Consider the following 18,014-nt stretch of genomic DNA (forward strand, 5'->3'; position numbering starts at 1 on the left):
TTCTCCCTCCGCGCCGCTTCGACCTTGACCGACGCAAGAATACCAGAACTGCTAAAGTAATCGCCGTATTAGGCGAATCTCCGTAATTTCGTCGTCCCGGAGGCAGATCCTCCGGAACCTGTCGTAAAGCGTTCAAGGGACTACAAAGGTGACTCCGGGGTGGTTGCGAAATAATCCGCCGTGTTCGGGGGGCCGATTTTAAATTCAGGACGTCGCTCTGCCAATCTAATATCTACAAATTTGCTTAAAGTAATGTCAAACTAAATGCTTTGTCTTGGTAATGCAAATCTGAAATGCAAATGCGGCAGACAAACGCATCCTATTAGAACGACTCCGTTATTTAAGGTCCTCGTACATGTGAACGTGCCTAATGAAAATACTCCCTCGACCCCGAAGCTCTCCGATTTTTGGACCGGCGATCAGGCAGTCCTGTCCCATTGGGTTTTATAAATATTTACACTCTTATCTGCGACGAATTAAAATGCTTCCAGCATTAAATTTGGAACCGGCGAAATTAAATATTCACTTTCGTACGGCAGCTGGAAGCAGTTGTAAGATAAATTTCGAACAAACTTTGCAATAACACAAACATACGGTTGGAATATCTCAAAAGCGAAAAGGAACTAATAATGCCGTATTAAAGTTGCTGTTTATTTAAAATTTGAATTTTCTCGGCGCAAATGTCTGATAATCCAACATAAATGTTAATGCAAGAGGGAGGCAGGTGCCTCACAACGCCATCCATCAAATTTGACACTTGTACATAGTGTATCGTGTTGGCAAATTCATTTATATACACATCTGATAACGGCAATATTTATTTTTTGCTGCACTTTTTTCCCAGTTTGGTCCTTCAAAAAGAAAATGTATACTTTCTTCAGTCCTGAAATGATCAGTATCATCTTGTAACGTTTTTGATTCTTCTGATAAATAATCCATCCATCATTTCAAACATTCGTTTAACAGGATTTAGCCTGTTTTGGTTTAGATTAAGTCAGTCTCGCTTAGAAACACAGCGATTGCTAATGAGATTATGTGTATGGAGTATGTTGTAAAATAGTATATTATTCAATGAGCGAATAATGATGGCTATTACTCATGAGGATGATTTTGTGTCACGAGCCGCAGGCGAGTGGCGTAATTCATCAGAACGAGCAACAGCCATTATCCGCAAATATAATACTATACTTTGTCTACGACTATCAAGAGAAAAGCGAGTCAGAGCCCTTGCTAGCCTGTTGGACGCGCCATCAGATACCCCTCCCGAGCCGCCGTGTCGCAATATTTTAATATTATCCCTTTTCAGGAACCAAATATCGTCGACGAGCGGTGAATGGTCCCACGTGAGGAACACTTTGACGACGCTGTTCCTGGGCGAGAACGACCTCACTGAGGTGCCCGGCGAGCAGCCGGACCACATCTCGAAACCCTCGCACGGCCTGAGACAGTTCAAGTCCCTCATTTGGCTGAACCTGGACGGAAACAGAATATCTAAAATCCATAAGCACTCCCTGCCGGCCGCCCTCCAGACCGCCAGCGTCTCGCATAATTTGTTGGAGAGCTTCCCGCACGAGATCGTCGGGTCGCTGCCCCACCTGCAGTGGCTGTACCTCCGCGGCAACCACATCAGGACCCTCCCGCAGCACTCGTTCGGCAGGAAGCTGTGGCTGGAGAAGATCGACCTGGGGGAGAACCACCTGAAGAGCCTGCCGCGGTTCCCCTTCAACAACACCGTCTACATCCGGGACCTGAACCTGGCCTTCAACGACTTCAGGACGCTCGGCGACGAGGGCTTCGCGGGGCTCCAGTGCGGCAGGATCATCCTCTCGTACAACAGCCTCGAGAGCGTCGAGGCGAGGGCCTTCGACGGCATCCAGGAGTCGCTCGAGTACCTCGACTTCGACCACAACAACTTCCAGCAGATCCCTCACGCCCTGAGCCAGCTGAAATCGCTTAAATACCTTTACTTATCGTCGAACTCGCTGAGTGAAATACCGGAACGAGCTTTCGAGAACTTCTGTTCTAGTCTGAAAGCTGTGAGCTTAAGCGGAAACCGGCTGACAAGAATTCCCGCGGAAACGCTGCAAAATTGCTCGAAAATTTCCCACTTCAATGTTGGCTTCAACGAGATATACGAAATCGGCGAGAACGACTTCACGGGGTGGGGACACAACATCAGGAGCCTCATATTGGGGAACAATCGCGTTACGAGCCTGAAGAGCCAGATCTTCGTCGATTTGCAGCAACTTAAAGAACTCAGTTTAAGTTTCAACCCTTTGCGGGTGATCGAGACCGGCGCCTTCGCGGGCCTCGAAGGCTTAGAGAGTTTGGAAGTATCGTTCGGACTTGACAGGGATGACCTCCCCCACGAAATCTTCAAACCGCTAACAAACTTGAAATGGCTTTCCGTCGACAACAATAACTTCAACGCGGTCCCGGAATTCTCTCTGGACTCCCTCTCCGAACTCAAATACCTTAATATCGAGTCGAACAAAATACGCGCCATCCCCATCAACCTGCTGAAGCCTTCGGTCCACTCCAAACTCAAAGACGTCCGCCTGTCCAACAACGACATCACCGCGATCCGGAGCGACACCTTCAAGAGCCTCGCCAGCCTCGAGACCATCCTCCTCTCGAACAACCGCATCAAATCCATCGAAACCGACGGTTTTAACGACCTCCCGGCGCTCACCAAGCTCATCCTCTCCGACAACCTCCTGTCCAAGATCCACAACCGCGCCTTCTCGAACCTACCCTCTCTGACCAAACTGGACCTGCACAACAACTTCTTGTCCGAGTTCTCTTTCGGCTACTTCGCCAACATCTCGACCCCCCTGCGGCTCAACCTCAGCCGCAACCAGATCTCCTCGTGCAACTCCGACCTCAAGATCCTCAACGTCGACGTGATCGACTTGAGGTACAACAACATGGCGCGCGTCCCCAGATGCCTCGAGAACACGGCCCTCCTCAAGAAACTCTACCTGGACTTCAACATCATCTCGAGACTCGACCACAACAGCTTCATGCACTTGACCTCCTTGGAACACTTGAGCCTCCAGCAGAACAACATCATGTCGGTCAGCAGGAAGGCTTTCGCAGGCTTGCAGAACCTCCAACTCCTCGACCTCTCCAAGAACTTGATCACCCAACTCCACGCCAGCCAGTTCGCCAACATGCCGAGGCTCAGAGTGATTGACCTCAGCACCAACAACCTCAACTACCTCCCCAAGGACGTGTTCGAGAACACCGTCGTCGAGATGTTGGACCTGAGCTACAACAGCTTCTCGGTGGTGCCGAGTCTTAGTCTCTCCGACGTGGGGCTCTCCCTGAGGGACCTCCGGATCCGCTCCAACAACATCGAGCACATCGACAGCACCACCTTCCCAGACATCTCCTACTTGCAGCACCTGGATTTGAGCAGCAACAGGCTGACCATTCTCCCCGACAACGTCTTCACGAGTTTGGGGCTGCTCCAAGTGCTCGACTTGAGCTCCAACCCTCTACGTGCCAACTTCAAGGAGTTGTTCCATTACGCGCAGAGTTTGAAACATCTGAACTTGGCCAACTCGGGGATCGCGTCCACCCCGCATCTGCCCCTACCTAACTTGGTCCATCTCAACCTCTCGCACAATCACATCGAGGCCATCAACAAGAACTCGGTACAAGAATTGGCCAAGCTGAAATCGTTCGATCTCAGCCACAACCAGCTATTCGAGGTGCCGTCGCATCTTTGGATACACTTGCCGAGACTCAAATCGCTGGATTTGTCCTTCAACCCCATCAAAGAAATCCTCGCGGACAGCTTCTACGGATTGCAGAACCTTCAAGACTTGAACCTGCAGGGGTTGAAGGATTTGGACCGGTTCGAGAGCAAAGGGCTGCTGCAAATTAAAATTCTGAACTCGCTTATGATACAGACGTGGCCGAAAGTGGACAATTTCGCTGAACAGTTTTGCAATTTGTTGTCGAATCTCCAACAGCTTAGGATTTTGAAAATACACATCATGGAGTCTGTCCTCGACGAGCAGCTCTTGTGTGTCAAAAATAGGAAAATTAGACACTTGGAGATTACCGGGAGGAACCTCAAATTTATCGATAGAGACGCTTTTGTTAGATTTGGTAGAAATCCCGATCTTGTTCTGAGGATTACGGGGACCGAGGTGGAGGAGTTGCCGGCAGGGCTTTTCTCGAATATGTATAAAGTTTCTTACTTGACGATAGATCTGAGGAATAATATGCTGTCGTATTTGAGTCCGGAGATATTTTATGGGAATGCAACGACTTGGAAGAATGTGGGCACAACCCTAATTTCAGGTATGAAGAGTTCGTAAATTTATAAAAACTTCAAAACGCCCTGTAGGCCGCGAAATCATTCTTTAACGTACCGAGAGAAAAACTGTCACAATGTGACAATCTCGAGGACGTTAAAGGATTTCGAATGACGTTTACTTTAACGGCCATCGTTAAAAGCAACGGCCGCGAAATTGGATTTCGCGGTCTGTTTTAGGTACGCGAAATGCTCGTTTCGCGTACGGTTGCACAAAAAATTGCGGAAAGAGTTCGAGTTTATGCTAAAATGGAACTCGCCTCGCAGATGTTCCTGATCCTTCGCCTTCAACATTTAATTTATTAATTCTGACACTCCTAATACCCAATTTTCAAGCTTTGTTAATAACTCCAATCTTCCCATTATTAATTGAACAAGATGTTATTAGTCCATTAAATACCCTAGAATCAGGGGTGACATCTAGTTGGCACCGTATTTCCCGTTTCCTAATAAAGGATTGTCTTTGTATGCGTCTCGAGACTTGATACTTTTTAATAAATCACTTGAAACAGGTTGTTTTCTGACACACTGGAAACAATAAGGGCGGATTCACTCTTGAAGTTTGATAACTCTTCTAACATTGCCAACGACACTCTTATCTCCTGCTCGGTGGAATTTTATACAAGAAAAGAAACTCGAAGGTTTCGGCAATAAATTACAAAGGCGCTTAAATCATATCTCGCAAAAAGGTGTAATCCGGTTAAAGAGTGACACAAAGGTCTGGTCTGGTTGTTCTTTAGTCGAAACAAAAGTTAATTGTTGAACGTTTTAGTCGAGATTTTTCTTTGTTATTTTTCCGCGTGCAAGTTATCGAACAACTCCATCCGAACGAGCGCGAAGTTTTTCAGCACACCTGAAATGCAAATTCGGAATTAAGCAAAGTTCCGCTTGGCTTTCAGCGCGGTTCGTCAAGCCCCCATTCTGCGGATCCGGAACTCGGGTGGTGTGCTTATACTTTAAGCGTTTCAATTTCGCGAGTCCCAACTTTCGTATTTGTTTTCCGCGGGGTATTCACGTGTGTCGGAGAAAAGTTGAGCGTGTCCTTGTTCCAGGCGGCTTAACCATCTCGGAGAATCCCTTCCGGTGCGGCTGCCACCTGGCCTGGCTGGGGCACTGGCTGCGGCGGTGGACGAGGGAAAGTTTGCAGTCCCACAACGCCCCCGTCGAGACGGCGATGCGGATGAACGACATGGTGAAGGAGGCCACCTGCGCGGACGCCGCCTCCGGGGCGCGGATACCCATCGTGCAGCTGCCCCCCGAGGACATGAGCTGCCATGCGAGTGCTTTAAGTGACGCTCCGAACCTCAATAAAATTCCTGTGATGTTCGTTTTGATACATCTTATGACGTACAATTGGCGTTAGTGGACCCCCCGACTTCAGTATTTGTACATAAAGATTAGTGTGAATCTACTTCTTCCATTTATTTTTATCGACGTTTTAATACATCAATTGTTATTTTTTGATAATGTAAATCGTGTACATAATAAAATTAAAACATATCATGCTCGTATAGAGGGGTAGGAAATTATTTACAATGATTGCTCAAACTGGGAGATGTCAATCAAAAATGTGCACACGACTTGTTTCTTATTAACATTTAGGTAATCATAGTGTTTTGTAACGATCAATAAAGTATATAAATTGTTGACGACCTCTCTTTACACCCCTTCGCTCACCTCGCACACTTTTAACTATTAACTTCCAGCGCTCACCTATTATTCCGCTGACCGTGCACCCTAAAAGAAATTCTGCTCTCGAGCACTTTACTCGGCTATTTTTTTATTTCCTCATACTTGAAAGGACTTGTGATCTATGGCCACCTGAACCGTAAACAATTTAGGGTTTCTAAAACTAGAACATAAATCTGTAACAATGAAACTCATTGTACATGGTTCCGATGGAAACAACGATAAATTTACCTCGTACAGCCCCGATCTGAAGGCAATTCATTTATAACTCCAGCAGAATTGATCGGGAAGACTATAGTCTCCCAAATCCTTTTAACTACTGACAAAAAACAATTAAAAACAACGCACAACATACAACAAAAATACTGCAACAGTCTTTCAGTTAGCTTTATTTTCAAGAAAAGTACACTAGAAGATACGAGTAAAAGTACACCGTATAAGAAAGATACTGCAGCCACTGCTGTCTTCCATTTGGCACTAATTTGAATGAAAGATTAGTTAGTTACACTTATTTCCCTTATTTATTCTCGAAATGACAAAATATACTTAAAAATACATATTATATTTTCTCAAATGGTCGGCAACCAACTTTACACCGACGATTAAAATGACACATTTCGATCAATTCTCTTTTTGCAAGAATCGTATGTAGTAAAAACAAAATTCAGACGAATTTGTAAAAGAATTATTGTTATAAATTCAATCGTTTGTAAAAATTTTGCAAAAAGGAGAGAACTTTCTGCAATTGAATCATTCACTTTATAGGGACTTTAACCATAAGCACATGTTGGCTACCCTGTTTGTTGACATAAACGTCATTTTGATTCGAGACTTTGAAATTTAAAAATCTGGCAACGGTTTCTTGCAATTTAAATAAATCTTTTTACAACTTGTGCAATGGATTCAGAAAAACCTGAGGAGAATAACATTTATGAAATATTCGATCTCGTACAACAGAGTTCAGCATGCCACTTGAAATACGCTTTACAACTCAAAAAAACATTTGAAAAAGTAAGCTAACCCCATTTTTTAAATTGTTGCGATATTTTTATTGACTTTTGCAGCACAACACTAATGACCTCCTAGATGACCTATGCAAATGTTTACAATTCGCATTTTTGACAGATTTTAAAGAAAAAAATATTTTTCTCGAAAGGATAATAAGCTTTACTGCTTTGTTCTCAGTCTCTTTCAAGCCAGACAAAACAGATGATGTTGTCCACCCAATTTTAAGCCACATATTTAGATTTATACTTAAAGTGAGTACTGTCCAGGAGCCATTTTGAAAGTGGATTAAATTTCAAATTGCAGCTTTCAAATTCTCCCAATCCTGCACACCGCTACTGGTCCTGTAAACTGTTCAATAAAATGTTTCATGACATGGAAGAATTGAGTGATGAACTGTATGAGGAAATAAAAGAAGCCATGTTTGAAAGATTTCGAGTAAGATCTTGAAATCAGATTTTTTAGTAACTACACACATTTTGTTGTCAGGACCCCAAATCTGTCATCAGGTGTCAGGCAATCATTGCTTTGCATCGTTTACAAGATCCAACTGACCCCCAGGATCCAATCATTTGTCGTCTGTGCGCTATGCTCGATTCAGACTTCAACTCCAAAGTAACCCACTCACCTGGCACAAATCTTTCAGTTTAATTTTTTATTTGAATCCCAGGTCCGTCAATTATGCCTGGAAAAAATTGCGTTCAATAAACACACCATGCCGTTTGTTTTAAATCGCATCCGAGACGTGGACGCTAACGTCAGATTGACCGTTTTTCAAAAACTGTGCTCAATCGCTAAATACTTAAAAGTAAGTCAGGTACAAAGAAAACGCGGTTATTTTATGTGATTTAGGTTTCACAAAGGCGTCTCATTTTGCAATGCGGATTTAACGATGCGTCCGAAAAAATCCGAAATTTTGTCGCAAACGAGCTATTACAAGGCTGGTTCAGTAGCTACGATAGTGACTACCTCAAGCTGATGCAATCGATTCGCTTGGACGCTTGTGAGGAGGACATCAAAGCGACAACTCATTTGGTTGAGCTAGTATTGAGGGCTTTGTTTAAGTAAGTGTTGGCGGTTTTTGAGTGTTTTGCTATTTTGGCAATTTTAGATCGGCCCCAGTTGCTACCATAATCGAGTGTATCGACGGCGACGAGCAAAAATTGATTGAGTATAAAAACCTCAACTGGGAGACTGTTCTGTACTACAGAATCGCCGTGCAGTTTTTGAGGCAATCCGAAGGGTTTGAGGACGCGCTCAACACAGTTATACCGGAGTTGGTGTTCTTGTGCAGATACATCAAAGGGTAGGTTCACAATCAGGCGGTGACCTTGACCTGTCGGTCCCCGCGCCGCCATCTGTCGGTACTCATTTGAGATGATCGCAGGTACGTCGAGTTCACGAAAGAACAAGAAGAATTCGACGACCTAGAATACCACTTCACTTTGCAACAGTTCTTCATGATAACTCAAGGTTATGACGTGTGTGACACCAGCAGCAGACAGTGTCTGAACGCGCTGGTCCACGACATGTTGCAAAAAGAAGATTTGCCGACAGATGTCGCCGAAATAGTCTTGAACAACTTGGAAAAAACTATCCCCGACGTGAAGAACAGGTCGATTTTCGTGTGCGAAATAATCTCGAACATCGTGTACGGAGAAGACGCGACGGATTACGAAGAGGCGGAGAGGCAAGAGAGAGAAAAGAACCACACAGTGAGGCGACCGGTCAAATTTATTTGGGAAATGTTTCACAAATGAAGTATTCACAGATTATGCAGTTGCAGTCGGATTTGATCTCGTTGGCCGAACAGGAGAGACATTTTGTGTACGTCGAGAAGAATTACGCCGAAGCTGACCGCGTCAAACACGAGATCGAGGAGAAAGAAGAGCAACTGAAGAAGTTGAGGACCGTGCGGGACAAACCGGAACAAGCTGAGAAAAAAACCGACGCCCCGACCATGTTCAAGGTCTTGAGCGTGGCGGAAGCGCTGTTGCGTTCGCCGACGCTGACCAGATTCAATCCGGCGATCGCAACTCTCCACTCTGAGGTCATAAACCCGGCCCTGATCCACGAAGACGACAGGGTCAAAGCGAAAGCGCTCAAGTGCTACGCCCTTTGCTGCGTGATCGACAGACGAAGCGCGCGGTACGGCATCCATTTGTTCTCCGGTTTGGTGAGTATCGGTTGGCGGGTGTCGACTTTTGCTGAGTGACGTGTTTAAGATATTTGCCAACGATCTAGAAGACGTTCAGATCTTGTTGGTGAGTTTGAACGCCACGGTCGACATTTTGACCATCTACGGGTTGAGTTTGGTGGAGAAACGTGACGAAGAAGAGATGTCTGGCAGCAGGTGTGAAGAGGAGATGTCTAGCAGTAGGTGTGAAGAGGAGAGAAAGGTGTTTGTGGGGGGGACTTCACTTACAGATCTAATTCAAGCGTTGGCGGACCATCTTGAACACGAGGTAAGGCCGGTTTTGTTCTTCAAATCTACTGAAAATGGAAAATGTTATATTTTTATTTTTTGAAAAACGTCACTTTGCTTACTGCCATTTTCGATTCACCGAAAAACCACTTAAAAGTAAATGCTACTCACAAATTGACCTGTTGTGGTTCAAGTGGAAGAAAAACAACTATTCACGATAAATATTCTTCATCTTTCAACTTCACAGTCGTTAGAAAGTATAAAAATAAAAATTAAATTTAAACGCTGGTTTTGCACCGAGATTGACAGTTTCACTTCACGTGACAGTTCTGCCAACCGTTCGACTTTATTTCCCTAACACGCCAACTCTGATTAGGACACCTTTTCCGGATGTGTCTTTTTGACATGGTTGAGAAGATGATGCGAATACGCAAATCTCCTGTCGCACAAGGTGCAAGGATATGGAGTCTCTCCAGAGTGCGTCCTCATGTGTCTCATTAGAACGCTGGATTGGGTAAAGCTCTTCTTGCATATGTCGCAAGTGTACGGCTTGACGCCGTTGTGAATCCTCATGTGGATGTTGACGCTGTTTTTATTTTTGAATTTCTTCTTGCAAACCTCGCAGCTGTAGGGTTTCACGTCCGAGTGAGATTTCGTGTGCAATTTTAAGTAGTAACTGTTGGAGTAGGTTTTGCCGCAAGTGGGACATGGAAGGTAGGGTCCTTTCTTGTGGACTCTGTGGTGTTTGATGAGCGAATCAGTACCGGCGAACCTCTTGCTGCAATATTCGCAAACGTAGGGCTTCTCGCCTGTGTGTCTACGCCTGTGGACTTGCAAGGCGCCTATCTGTACAAAAGTTTTGTCACATATGTCACATTTGTGGGGTCTGATTCCTTGGTGGATTTTTTTGTGCATCATTAGAGTGGCCTGAAACCTTGAAACCTGAACATGACATACTATACTTATTTATTTTTAAAAATACTTGAAAGCTTTTGCGCATTCGTCGCACTTGAACGGACGCTCGTCCAAATGGATTCTTCTATGGTGGACCACAAGATATTTCATTGGAAACCCTTTGTTGCAGATGTCACAGTGATAAGGCATATCTCCAGTATGTCTTCTGTTGTGGGCAACATACTGATATTTATACCTGAATGTTTTGACGCATTCTTCACACCTAAGCAATTTTTTATCACTTTTCTGTGCATATCCTTTGTGCCTTGCCCCCTCTTCGCTCTCATGTTCACCACTTTGATCTTCAGTGGCGCCATCTGTTTCTGACTTGATGTCATCAGACTCATAAGTAATATCACCACAGACATCATTTTCACCCTTTTGGACAATCGTTTTGGATTGTTTTATGGCAGCAGAGAGCGCTTTCTTAAGTCTAACAATTATTTTTTGACTTTTTAGTCGTGTGTCAGAATTTAAGATCAACGTTCGAAATTCAGCAATGCTGTCGAGTTTTTGTACGCAAACATTGCAGATCGTGTGTGGGAGATTGTCGTCACGAGACAGCTAAAACATCGGTATGAATGAAATTTAAGAGAAAAAATTGTGAAAGTCTTACTTTGATCGGAACAAAACTCATTATCGTATCCGAGATTAATTCGTTATTTTTACCAGGGGTAAAAATGTTTACAGATTGATCTAGTTCTGTTTTGAATAAGCACAAACGGCATTTTATATCCATATTTAGTTGTTGATTTTTATTATTTCTGATGCTTCAATTTTAGGTTATGTTTGTTTTGAATTGGCAACATGGCAATAATTGACAAATCAATGGTCTCATAAAGAGCGGCAAAATCAAACAGCTGTCATTACTTTCAAGTCCAGATTTATTGTGATTTTTTTATTTATAAATAAATATACAAATCAGTTCAACTGATACTGTAAAATTTAAGTTTAATTTTGTTTTGTTTAAGGATCCTCAAGTTCAAGAAACTGCCACGAAAGGCGTTTGCATATTACTGTTACATAGTCGAATAACTTCATCGTCGCTTCTTTCCCGAATTATCATAAAGTGGGCAAATCCAGCAACCGGTACATAGATGTGTATAATTTTTCTCGAAGTAATGAAATGTATTCTTTTCAGATAACGAAAGACTAAAGCAATTTATTGGTTTAACACTAAGCTCTCTCACTGCACTCTCTAATTGTCACTTATATTTTGGCGATGCAGTGATCAGTACAATTCGAACTTTAACTTATGCACCTAAAGGCAGCGCATTGTTAGATATAAACGTAGAGAATATTATAAAATTCATGACAACTCTGTGCCGGATGCCATCCCAGGTAAAATTCCTTTCCAGCAGTTCTGATCAATTACAGTAGCGTTCAATTGTAGGGAGCGCAAATTCATACCGATTTGGCGTTTAAAATATGTCGTCAGATGCGCGATAGGCCCAAAATAAAAATAAATTATATGTTTTCCAAAACGCTTCTGCTTTTAGTTGTACCCGATGACAAATCCATTGACGATTTGTTGATTATCTGTGATGAATTAAAAGATGTGAGTATTAACGGACATTTTAATAATTATTTCATGATTGTGTTTTAGATACTTCGCGACAATCACATCCTTAGAAATATTAACAAATTCACTGCCAACTTGACAAAAAATAATGTAAAGTTGAATGTTATCAAAGAAGAGGACGCGAGTAGTCAACTGTTCAGTGATTAAGGTTTTATAAGTTAATGTAAAAAAAAATCTACTTTATAATAAGAATATATTTTAATACATAATTTTTTTAAATGAGACATTTTATGGTATTTTAAGTGTAATGAAGCTACGCAATACTCCTTGTCATTCCATTATAAATCGGTTTCGAGCCGATGGACGCAATACCATGTGCATAAATCTGCAGTCTTTAAATTAATATCAAATTTACCTATATATGGTACAAAAAGGTGTTTTTCTACTTTGGTATCATAACATAAGTGAGTCTTTGTGAAACTAAAAGTAGTGTCACAAAGGAACTTTTTGTGAAACTTTTTTTTATATGCGTATTACGTTGGTATTGCTGTAATAGCACGCTGGCCGGCGTCCGGCATCTTTAGCGAGGTCCTGTTAACAATTAAAACATTTGAAATTTAACATAAATTTCACAGAAATGTCACCGTAACTCATGCCACACAAATATCCCTAGATTATTTCATAATTAGATTTTTGAGTTTTCATCAAATTAATGCGACCAAAGTAGAAAAAATGGTATGTATATCAAACACGTTTTATAAAACGCACTCAGACACTCGTTCTGTTGTTCTCCTCACTGCGTTCGTCGTGCCCCAACCAAGCGTCTTATAAAACTCGTATAATAATATACTATTATTTGTCACTCACATTACATTGCACTGAAGCTAATGCAGTGCGAAGATTTGAAGTGTATACTTTTCTTTAAAATAGTTTAAAAGACGAGTTCCATTTTTAGAGTTTCAACACTTTCATTACGTAAAGCCACATAAAATTTTAACATCGTAACAAACTATCTCCTCAAGAACAATAAAATTGTTATGTAGGTACAGTCGATGGACAAATAAAACTGGGACAAAAATGACAATCACATAAGTCAAAATTTACAAATTTGCATCGTTTAATTACGGCTTTATCACAAATAGGTTAACTTTGGTATGGCATATTATATAGACACTGGCAAATCTATTGACAATTCAATGGTCTGATTTACATAGATTAAATTTTAAGTGTCCCAGTTTTATTTGTCCACCGACCGTACCATTTCTTAGAAATATAATTTTCATTTCAGTATTTTACCCCCCATAAATTAACGAGCTGTCTATTTTCTCGTTACTTGACCCAACAACAATGACCGTGAAATATGATGTAATAGTTTTTGCAAAATCGGCGCAAAACATCGCGTTTTTAGAATAAAGTTTTTTCGCTCCGCGGCCGAGGTAAAGACACGAGGATTACATTTTTAGTTAGTTTTATCCAACTGCAAAAGGCAGGTGTTTACGCGTTGCTTTGTGATTTAAGCGAAAATTTTGTGAAAATGGCGCGTTTATTTTGGAATAGTGAATACATAGACGTTGTGTTGGCGTATGGTGAAGCGTGCGGGAGTGCTTCTCGAGCCCAGAGAATTTCCGTGCGACTTCTTGTGGGCGACTTGGTATATTCGATCCCAACTGATGCAAGTGAAGTTTTAAGAAAACGGGTTGAAAATGCTGCCACAACAATTCGCAAATAACAGGTATGCTGGAAAGAGTGGAATAATCGTTTCGTGGGCGCCTTGTATTGACAATAACGGCGGTCACTTTGTAATGATTAGTGATTACATACTCTGATTACTTCTTACTTCATGAGAATTTTTACGAATTAATACACCAATTTTAGGAGACATTTTGACATTATCTTAGGTGTGGGTGATTCATTAGGGTCAGTTTAAAATATTTATTAAAATTGTTTTCATTTAATATCTTGCATAATTATCATTATAGGACACAGTAACGGGCGCAGCAGTTAGCAGCTGTGCATAAGTTAGCAAAAAACAAGTGACAGTTTTCTTGCATTTGTTTTTTCTTCTTCGCTTATCAACATTCTGTCAACATCGACGAAGCAAATAATTCCCATAGGCGGGTAACGAAAATTGTGCCAAATCTTTCCATTATTTTAATTGGATAACTTCAAGGTTTAGGAAAAAAATATATTTATATAATATATTGTTTCTTATATTAACGATTTCTATTACCAGTAAATTAATGTATTTATTTCTGAGACACGTTGTAGTTAAGAATACTTGCTTACACGAGTTGCAATCTTTAATGAAAACTTATTTAATAGCTCAAATGATTATAAAACAATAGTTAGGAAACAGAAGTTTTTTCAGTCCCGGTGATACTTTGAAAAACCATTTCAAAATGAGACGCCGTGAGTTTCTGAATTAGTAAACTTCAAATTCAAAATTTAAACATCTTGGCAATTTCGCTTTAGATGTTCTTCAGAGACAGGGCTCATTCTAGTGCAACATATGAGAAAATATTTTCAAAATTAAGAGACGTTATTCTTATGAAAGAGAGAGAGGAAATTGTTTTCGAAAATCTACTAGACTGTAAAATTTTGTTTTAAGCATTATATTATTATTACATATACTACTTATCATGGAAAATGCAACACCCAGAAATAGTGAATATTTTTTGATGAAACTTGGTACAGTAATTAGGTGTTAACTAAAGATAAAATGATGAAAGTTTCAGTAACATTGGTCCATATGTTAAAAAGTTATCTCAGTAATGGGTTGGACCGCCTCGAGATCCTATACACTCGCGGACGCGCCGAGGCATACTTCTAATCAGATGGTTAATCTCGTCTTGGGGAACCGAATCCCAGGCAACTTGAATTTCATGTCTGAGTGCAGCCAAAGTCAACGGAGGGTTGTGCAAATTCGTCAGTCTTCGACCCATCAAATCCCACACGTGCTCGATTGGGGATAGATCAGGAGATCTCGGAGGCCATGGAAGTAAATCCACCTGAGAGTCATCTAGGAAGTCTCTACTAACGTTGGCAATATGCGGCCGCGCGTTATCTTGTTGAAATAGAGCATTATTTACTCTTCGAAAGTAAGGTACCACAACAGGCCGCAAAACCTCCTGGACATAGCGAATTGCTGTCAGGTTTCCCTGTATAAAGACTAGACGAGACCTGCTTCCAAAACAAATTGCTCCCCAGACCATTACACCAACAGTTCTTGCTACGGTCCTTTCAATAGAAAAAGCAAAATTGCGTCTTTCGCCACGAAGTCTCCTCACCCTCCGCCGACCGTCGTGCATGCCAAGACAAAACCGGGATTCGTCACTGAAGATGACGGAATTCCACTGTTCATCCCAAGCAATTCTCTCATTACACCAGGCCAAACGCTGGCGTCGATGATTTGGAGTTAAAGGCAACACTAAATGTGGACGGTAGGATCGTATCCCAAATGATCTTATTCGCCTATAAATCGATGACATTGCAATTGGCCTTTCTACTGCGCGGTACCAAGCATTTGCTACCTCTCGAGTTGTCGAAAATCGATCTCTAAGGGCCAAAAATCTAAGATGGCGATCTTGTCGATCTGTAGTCCTCCTTCTTGGTCCAGTACCCCTTACTCGCTGATGTCTTCCTTCTTCAAACCAGGCATGACAACACCGTAACACAGTAGCCACATTTCGTCCCACACGATGAGCGATTGCCCTATAGGAAAGACCTGCTTCTCGCATTCCAATAATGCGGCCTCTTTCAAATTGAGTTACGTGCTGATAATGGGCTCGTCTTCGTACTGGAGGCATAGTATAGCATTAACACACTTTAAATGCTGCGATATACGGAAGTTATTGATGATAACTGATCCTCAACAATAAAAAGAAATGCATGTTCCGATAAGAATAATCCAAAAGATATGGGTATTTTCTTCAGGTATTTCTTTAGGTATTTCTTTCAAATTATCATCATTTTATCTTTAGTGAACACCTAATTACTGTACCAAGTTTCATCAAAAAATATTCACTATTTCTGGGTGTTGCATTTTCCATGATAAGTAGTATATTATATTATTGTTTTTGTATTTATTTTTATGCTTTGGCGACGTTTAACTTTTTATAAAATCGCCGTTTTTGCGTCATCTTTATCCTTACAATGTGTTACCAACATTGTCTGTCAAAAAAAAAAAAACAATTTAAAACAAAATCTGGTAAATTCCGCAACGCGTTCTAGTTCTACGTCATACCAGCGGCAACACCGAATGTTCTTTTTTGTTATGCCTGAGGAGATGATGCGAATACGCAAATTTCCTGTCGCACAAGGTGCAAGGATATGGAGTCTCACCGGAATGCGTGCGCATGTGCCTCCTCAGACTGCACGATTGGTGAAAGCTCTTCTTGCAGGTGCCGCAAGTGTGTGGTTTGACCGCGTTATGAATCTTCATGTGGTATTTTAAATAGAAACTGTTGGGGTAGGATTTCCCACAAGTGGGGCAGGGAAGATAGGGTCCTTTCTTGTGGACTCGGTGGTGTTGATTGAGCGCATCATTGCTGGCGAATCTGTTGCTGCAGTATTCGCAAAAATAGGGCTTCTCGCCTGTGTGTCGCCGCCTGTGCGCTTGCAAGGTGCCTTTTTGGATAAAAGATTTCTCACACATGTCACATTTGTGGGGTTTAATTCCTTGGTGGATTTTTTTGTGCATGATTTGAGAAGCCTGAAATCTTTGACCTTGAACATAACATATTGTGCTTATTTGACAAAAGAATACTTGAAGGATTTTGGGCATTCTTCACACTTGAATGGGCGTTCATCAAAATGGATTCTTCTGTGGTAAACCATAAAGGATTTCATGGGAAACCCTTTATTGCAGATGTCACAGTGGTAAGGCATATCTCCAGTATGTCTTCTATTGTGGGCAATATACAAGGATTTATACTTGAATGTTTTGCCACATTCTTCACATCTGTATAATTTTTCATCACTTTGCTGTGTATGTCCATTAAGTCTTGCTCCCTCTTTACTTCCATTTCCTTCACTACTTTGCTCTTGCATTATGCTATCTGTTTCCAGCTTGACATCATGTGTTTCCAACTCAATGTTATCAGACACATAATTGGCAGAGTCACCATGACCTATATTTTCACTCTTTTGTTGAATTTTTTGAGACTGTTTTATTGCAGCAGAAAGTCCTGTCTTAAGTTTAACAATTATTTCTTGACTTTTTATTTTTAATTCCATGTCAGAATTTAAAATTAATCTCCGAAATTCAGTGATACTATCTAGTTTCTGTAAGCAAATGTTGCAGATCGTTTGTGGAAGATCGTCATCACGAGACAACTAAAAACATTGGTAATGTAATTTACAAAAAAAATAGTAATGGGATATTTACTTCGATGGGAACAAAACTCATTATCGTGTCCGAGATTAATTCATTATTTTTACCAACAGTAAAAATGTTTACAGACTGATCTAGTTCTATTTTGAATAAGCACAAACGGCACTTGATGTCCATATTCATTCCGAGTATTCCGACACAATATCTTATCTTTCTTCTACAATTTTAGGTTATGTTCGATTTTAATTTTGGCAACAGGGCAATAATTGACAAATCAAAGGTCTCATGAATAGCGGTAAATTCAAACAGCTGTCACTAATCTCAAGTCCACTTACTAAATCGAGAGGTGATCCAATTAAATTTCAGTTCTATTCTTTGTTTTTAACGATGTTATGTTCAACCAACTTCCACGAAAGACCTTTAAATATTATTGCAACATTATTCAAAGTCTAGTGTTATTAAAGAAGCAAGCGGTTAACAAGTCAGGTCAGGTCAGGCCCCAAAAAAAAACAATCTATTTTCTAATAAAATTACATATATTTTAATAAGTCAATTTCTTGAATTCCTGTTGCAAGCCACCCAAATACACGATAAAATTTAACGTTATATCAGTGGCAACACTGAATGTTCCTTCTTGATATGCCTGACCAGCCGCAATGAATACGCATATTTCTTATCGCACAAGGTGCAAGGATAAGGAGTCTCGCCGGAATGCGTCCTCATGTGGATCCTTAGACCATTAGACTGATGAAAGCTCTTT

General features: G+C 41.3%; 4 protein-coding genes and 1 long non-coding RNA gene across 11 annotated transcripts in view; 3 read left to right on the top strand and 2 right to left on the bottom strand.

Moving 5' to 3' along the window:
* Positions 1 to 5,974, top strand: part of LOC138141634 (chaoptin) — a 161,735-nt gene extending 155,761 nt beyond the window's left edge. For all 6 annotated transcript variants that reach the window (XM_069062360.1, XM_069062361.1, XM_069036184.1 and 3 more), the window contains 2 exons: positions 1,307 to 4,314; positions 5,380 to 5,974. In XM_069062360.1, the coding sequence (XP_068918461.1) occupies positions 1,307 to 4,314; positions 5,380 to 5,690 (3,319 nt within the window). In that variant the 3' untranslated portion in view covers positions 5,691 to 5,974. The remainder of the gene's footprint in view (positions 1 to 1,306; positions 4,315 to 5,379) is intronic.
* Positions 5,975 to 6,814: 840 nt separating this feature from the next.
* Positions 6,815 to 12,206, top strand: LOC138122058 (condensin complex subunit 3-like). Its single transcript, XM_069036186.1, has 14 exons — positions 6,815 to 7,027; positions 7,081 to 7,275; positions 7,328 to 7,459; positions 7,511 to 7,636; positions 7,692 to 7,829; positions 7,874 to 8,085; positions 8,133 to 8,327; positions 8,409 to 8,736; positions 8,793 to 9,197; positions 9,247 to 9,486; positions 11,372 to 11,489; positions 11,542 to 11,741; positions 11,794 to 11,958; positions 12,007 to 12,206. Exons 1-14 carry the CDS (start codon positions 6,914 to 6,916, stop codon positions 12,127 to 12,129), a joined length of 2,691 nt encoding a protein of 896 aa, XP_068892287.1. The 5' UTR covers positions 6,815 to 6,913; the 3' UTR covers positions 12,130 to 12,206.
* Positions 9,658 to 11,199, bottom strand: LOC138122065 (zinc finger protein 501-like). 2 transcript variants are annotated; one of them, XM_069036207.1, is made up of 3 exons: positions 11,017 to 11,199; positions 10,429 to 10,964; positions 9,658 to 10,380 (listed from the first exon to the last, which is right to left on the bottom strand). In XM_069036207.1, exons 1-3 carry the CDS (start codon positions 11,137 to 11,139, stop codon positions 9,819 to 9,821), a joined length of 1,221 nt encoding a protein of 406 aa, XP_068892308.1. In that variant the 5' UTR covers positions 11,140 to 11,199; the 3' UTR covers positions 9,658 to 9,818. The 2 variants fall into 2 exon arrangements, with proteins under 2 accessions (XP_068892308.1, XP_068892309.1); XM_069036208.1 differs by lacking the exon at positions 11,017 to 11,199 and having other exon boundaries at positions 9,658 to 10,373; positions 10,429 to 10,585.
* LOC138122086 (uncharacterized) lies at positions 10,854 to 11,330 on the top strand. The gene is made up of 2 exons (XR_011156340.1): positions 10,854 to 10,975; positions 11,183 to 11,330. It is a non-coding gene; the product is annotated as an uncharacterized lncRNA (long non-coding RNA).
* LOC138122070 (zinc finger protein 34-like) lies at positions 12,159 to 17,811 on the bottom strand. The gene is made up of 3 exons (XM_069036214.1): positions 17,309 to 17,811; positions 16,688 to 17,256; positions 12,159 to 16,640 (listed from the first exon to the last, which is right to left on the bottom strand). The coding sequence occupies exons 1-3, from the start codon at positions 17,435 to 17,437 to the stop codon at positions 16,160 to 16,162; spliced, it is 1,179 nt and encodes a 392-aa protein (XP_068892315.1). The 5' UTR covers positions 17,438 to 17,811; the 3' UTR covers positions 12,159 to 16,159.
* Positions 17,812 to 18,014: the final 203 nt, after the last annotated feature.

Source organism: Tenebrio molitor, chromosome 1, assembly GCF_963966145.1.
Source record: "Tenebrio molitor chromosome 1, icTenMoli1.1, whole genome shotgun sequence".
NCBI lineage: Eukaryota > Metazoa > Arthropoda > Insecta > Coleoptera > Tenebrionidae > Tenebrio > Tenebrio molitor.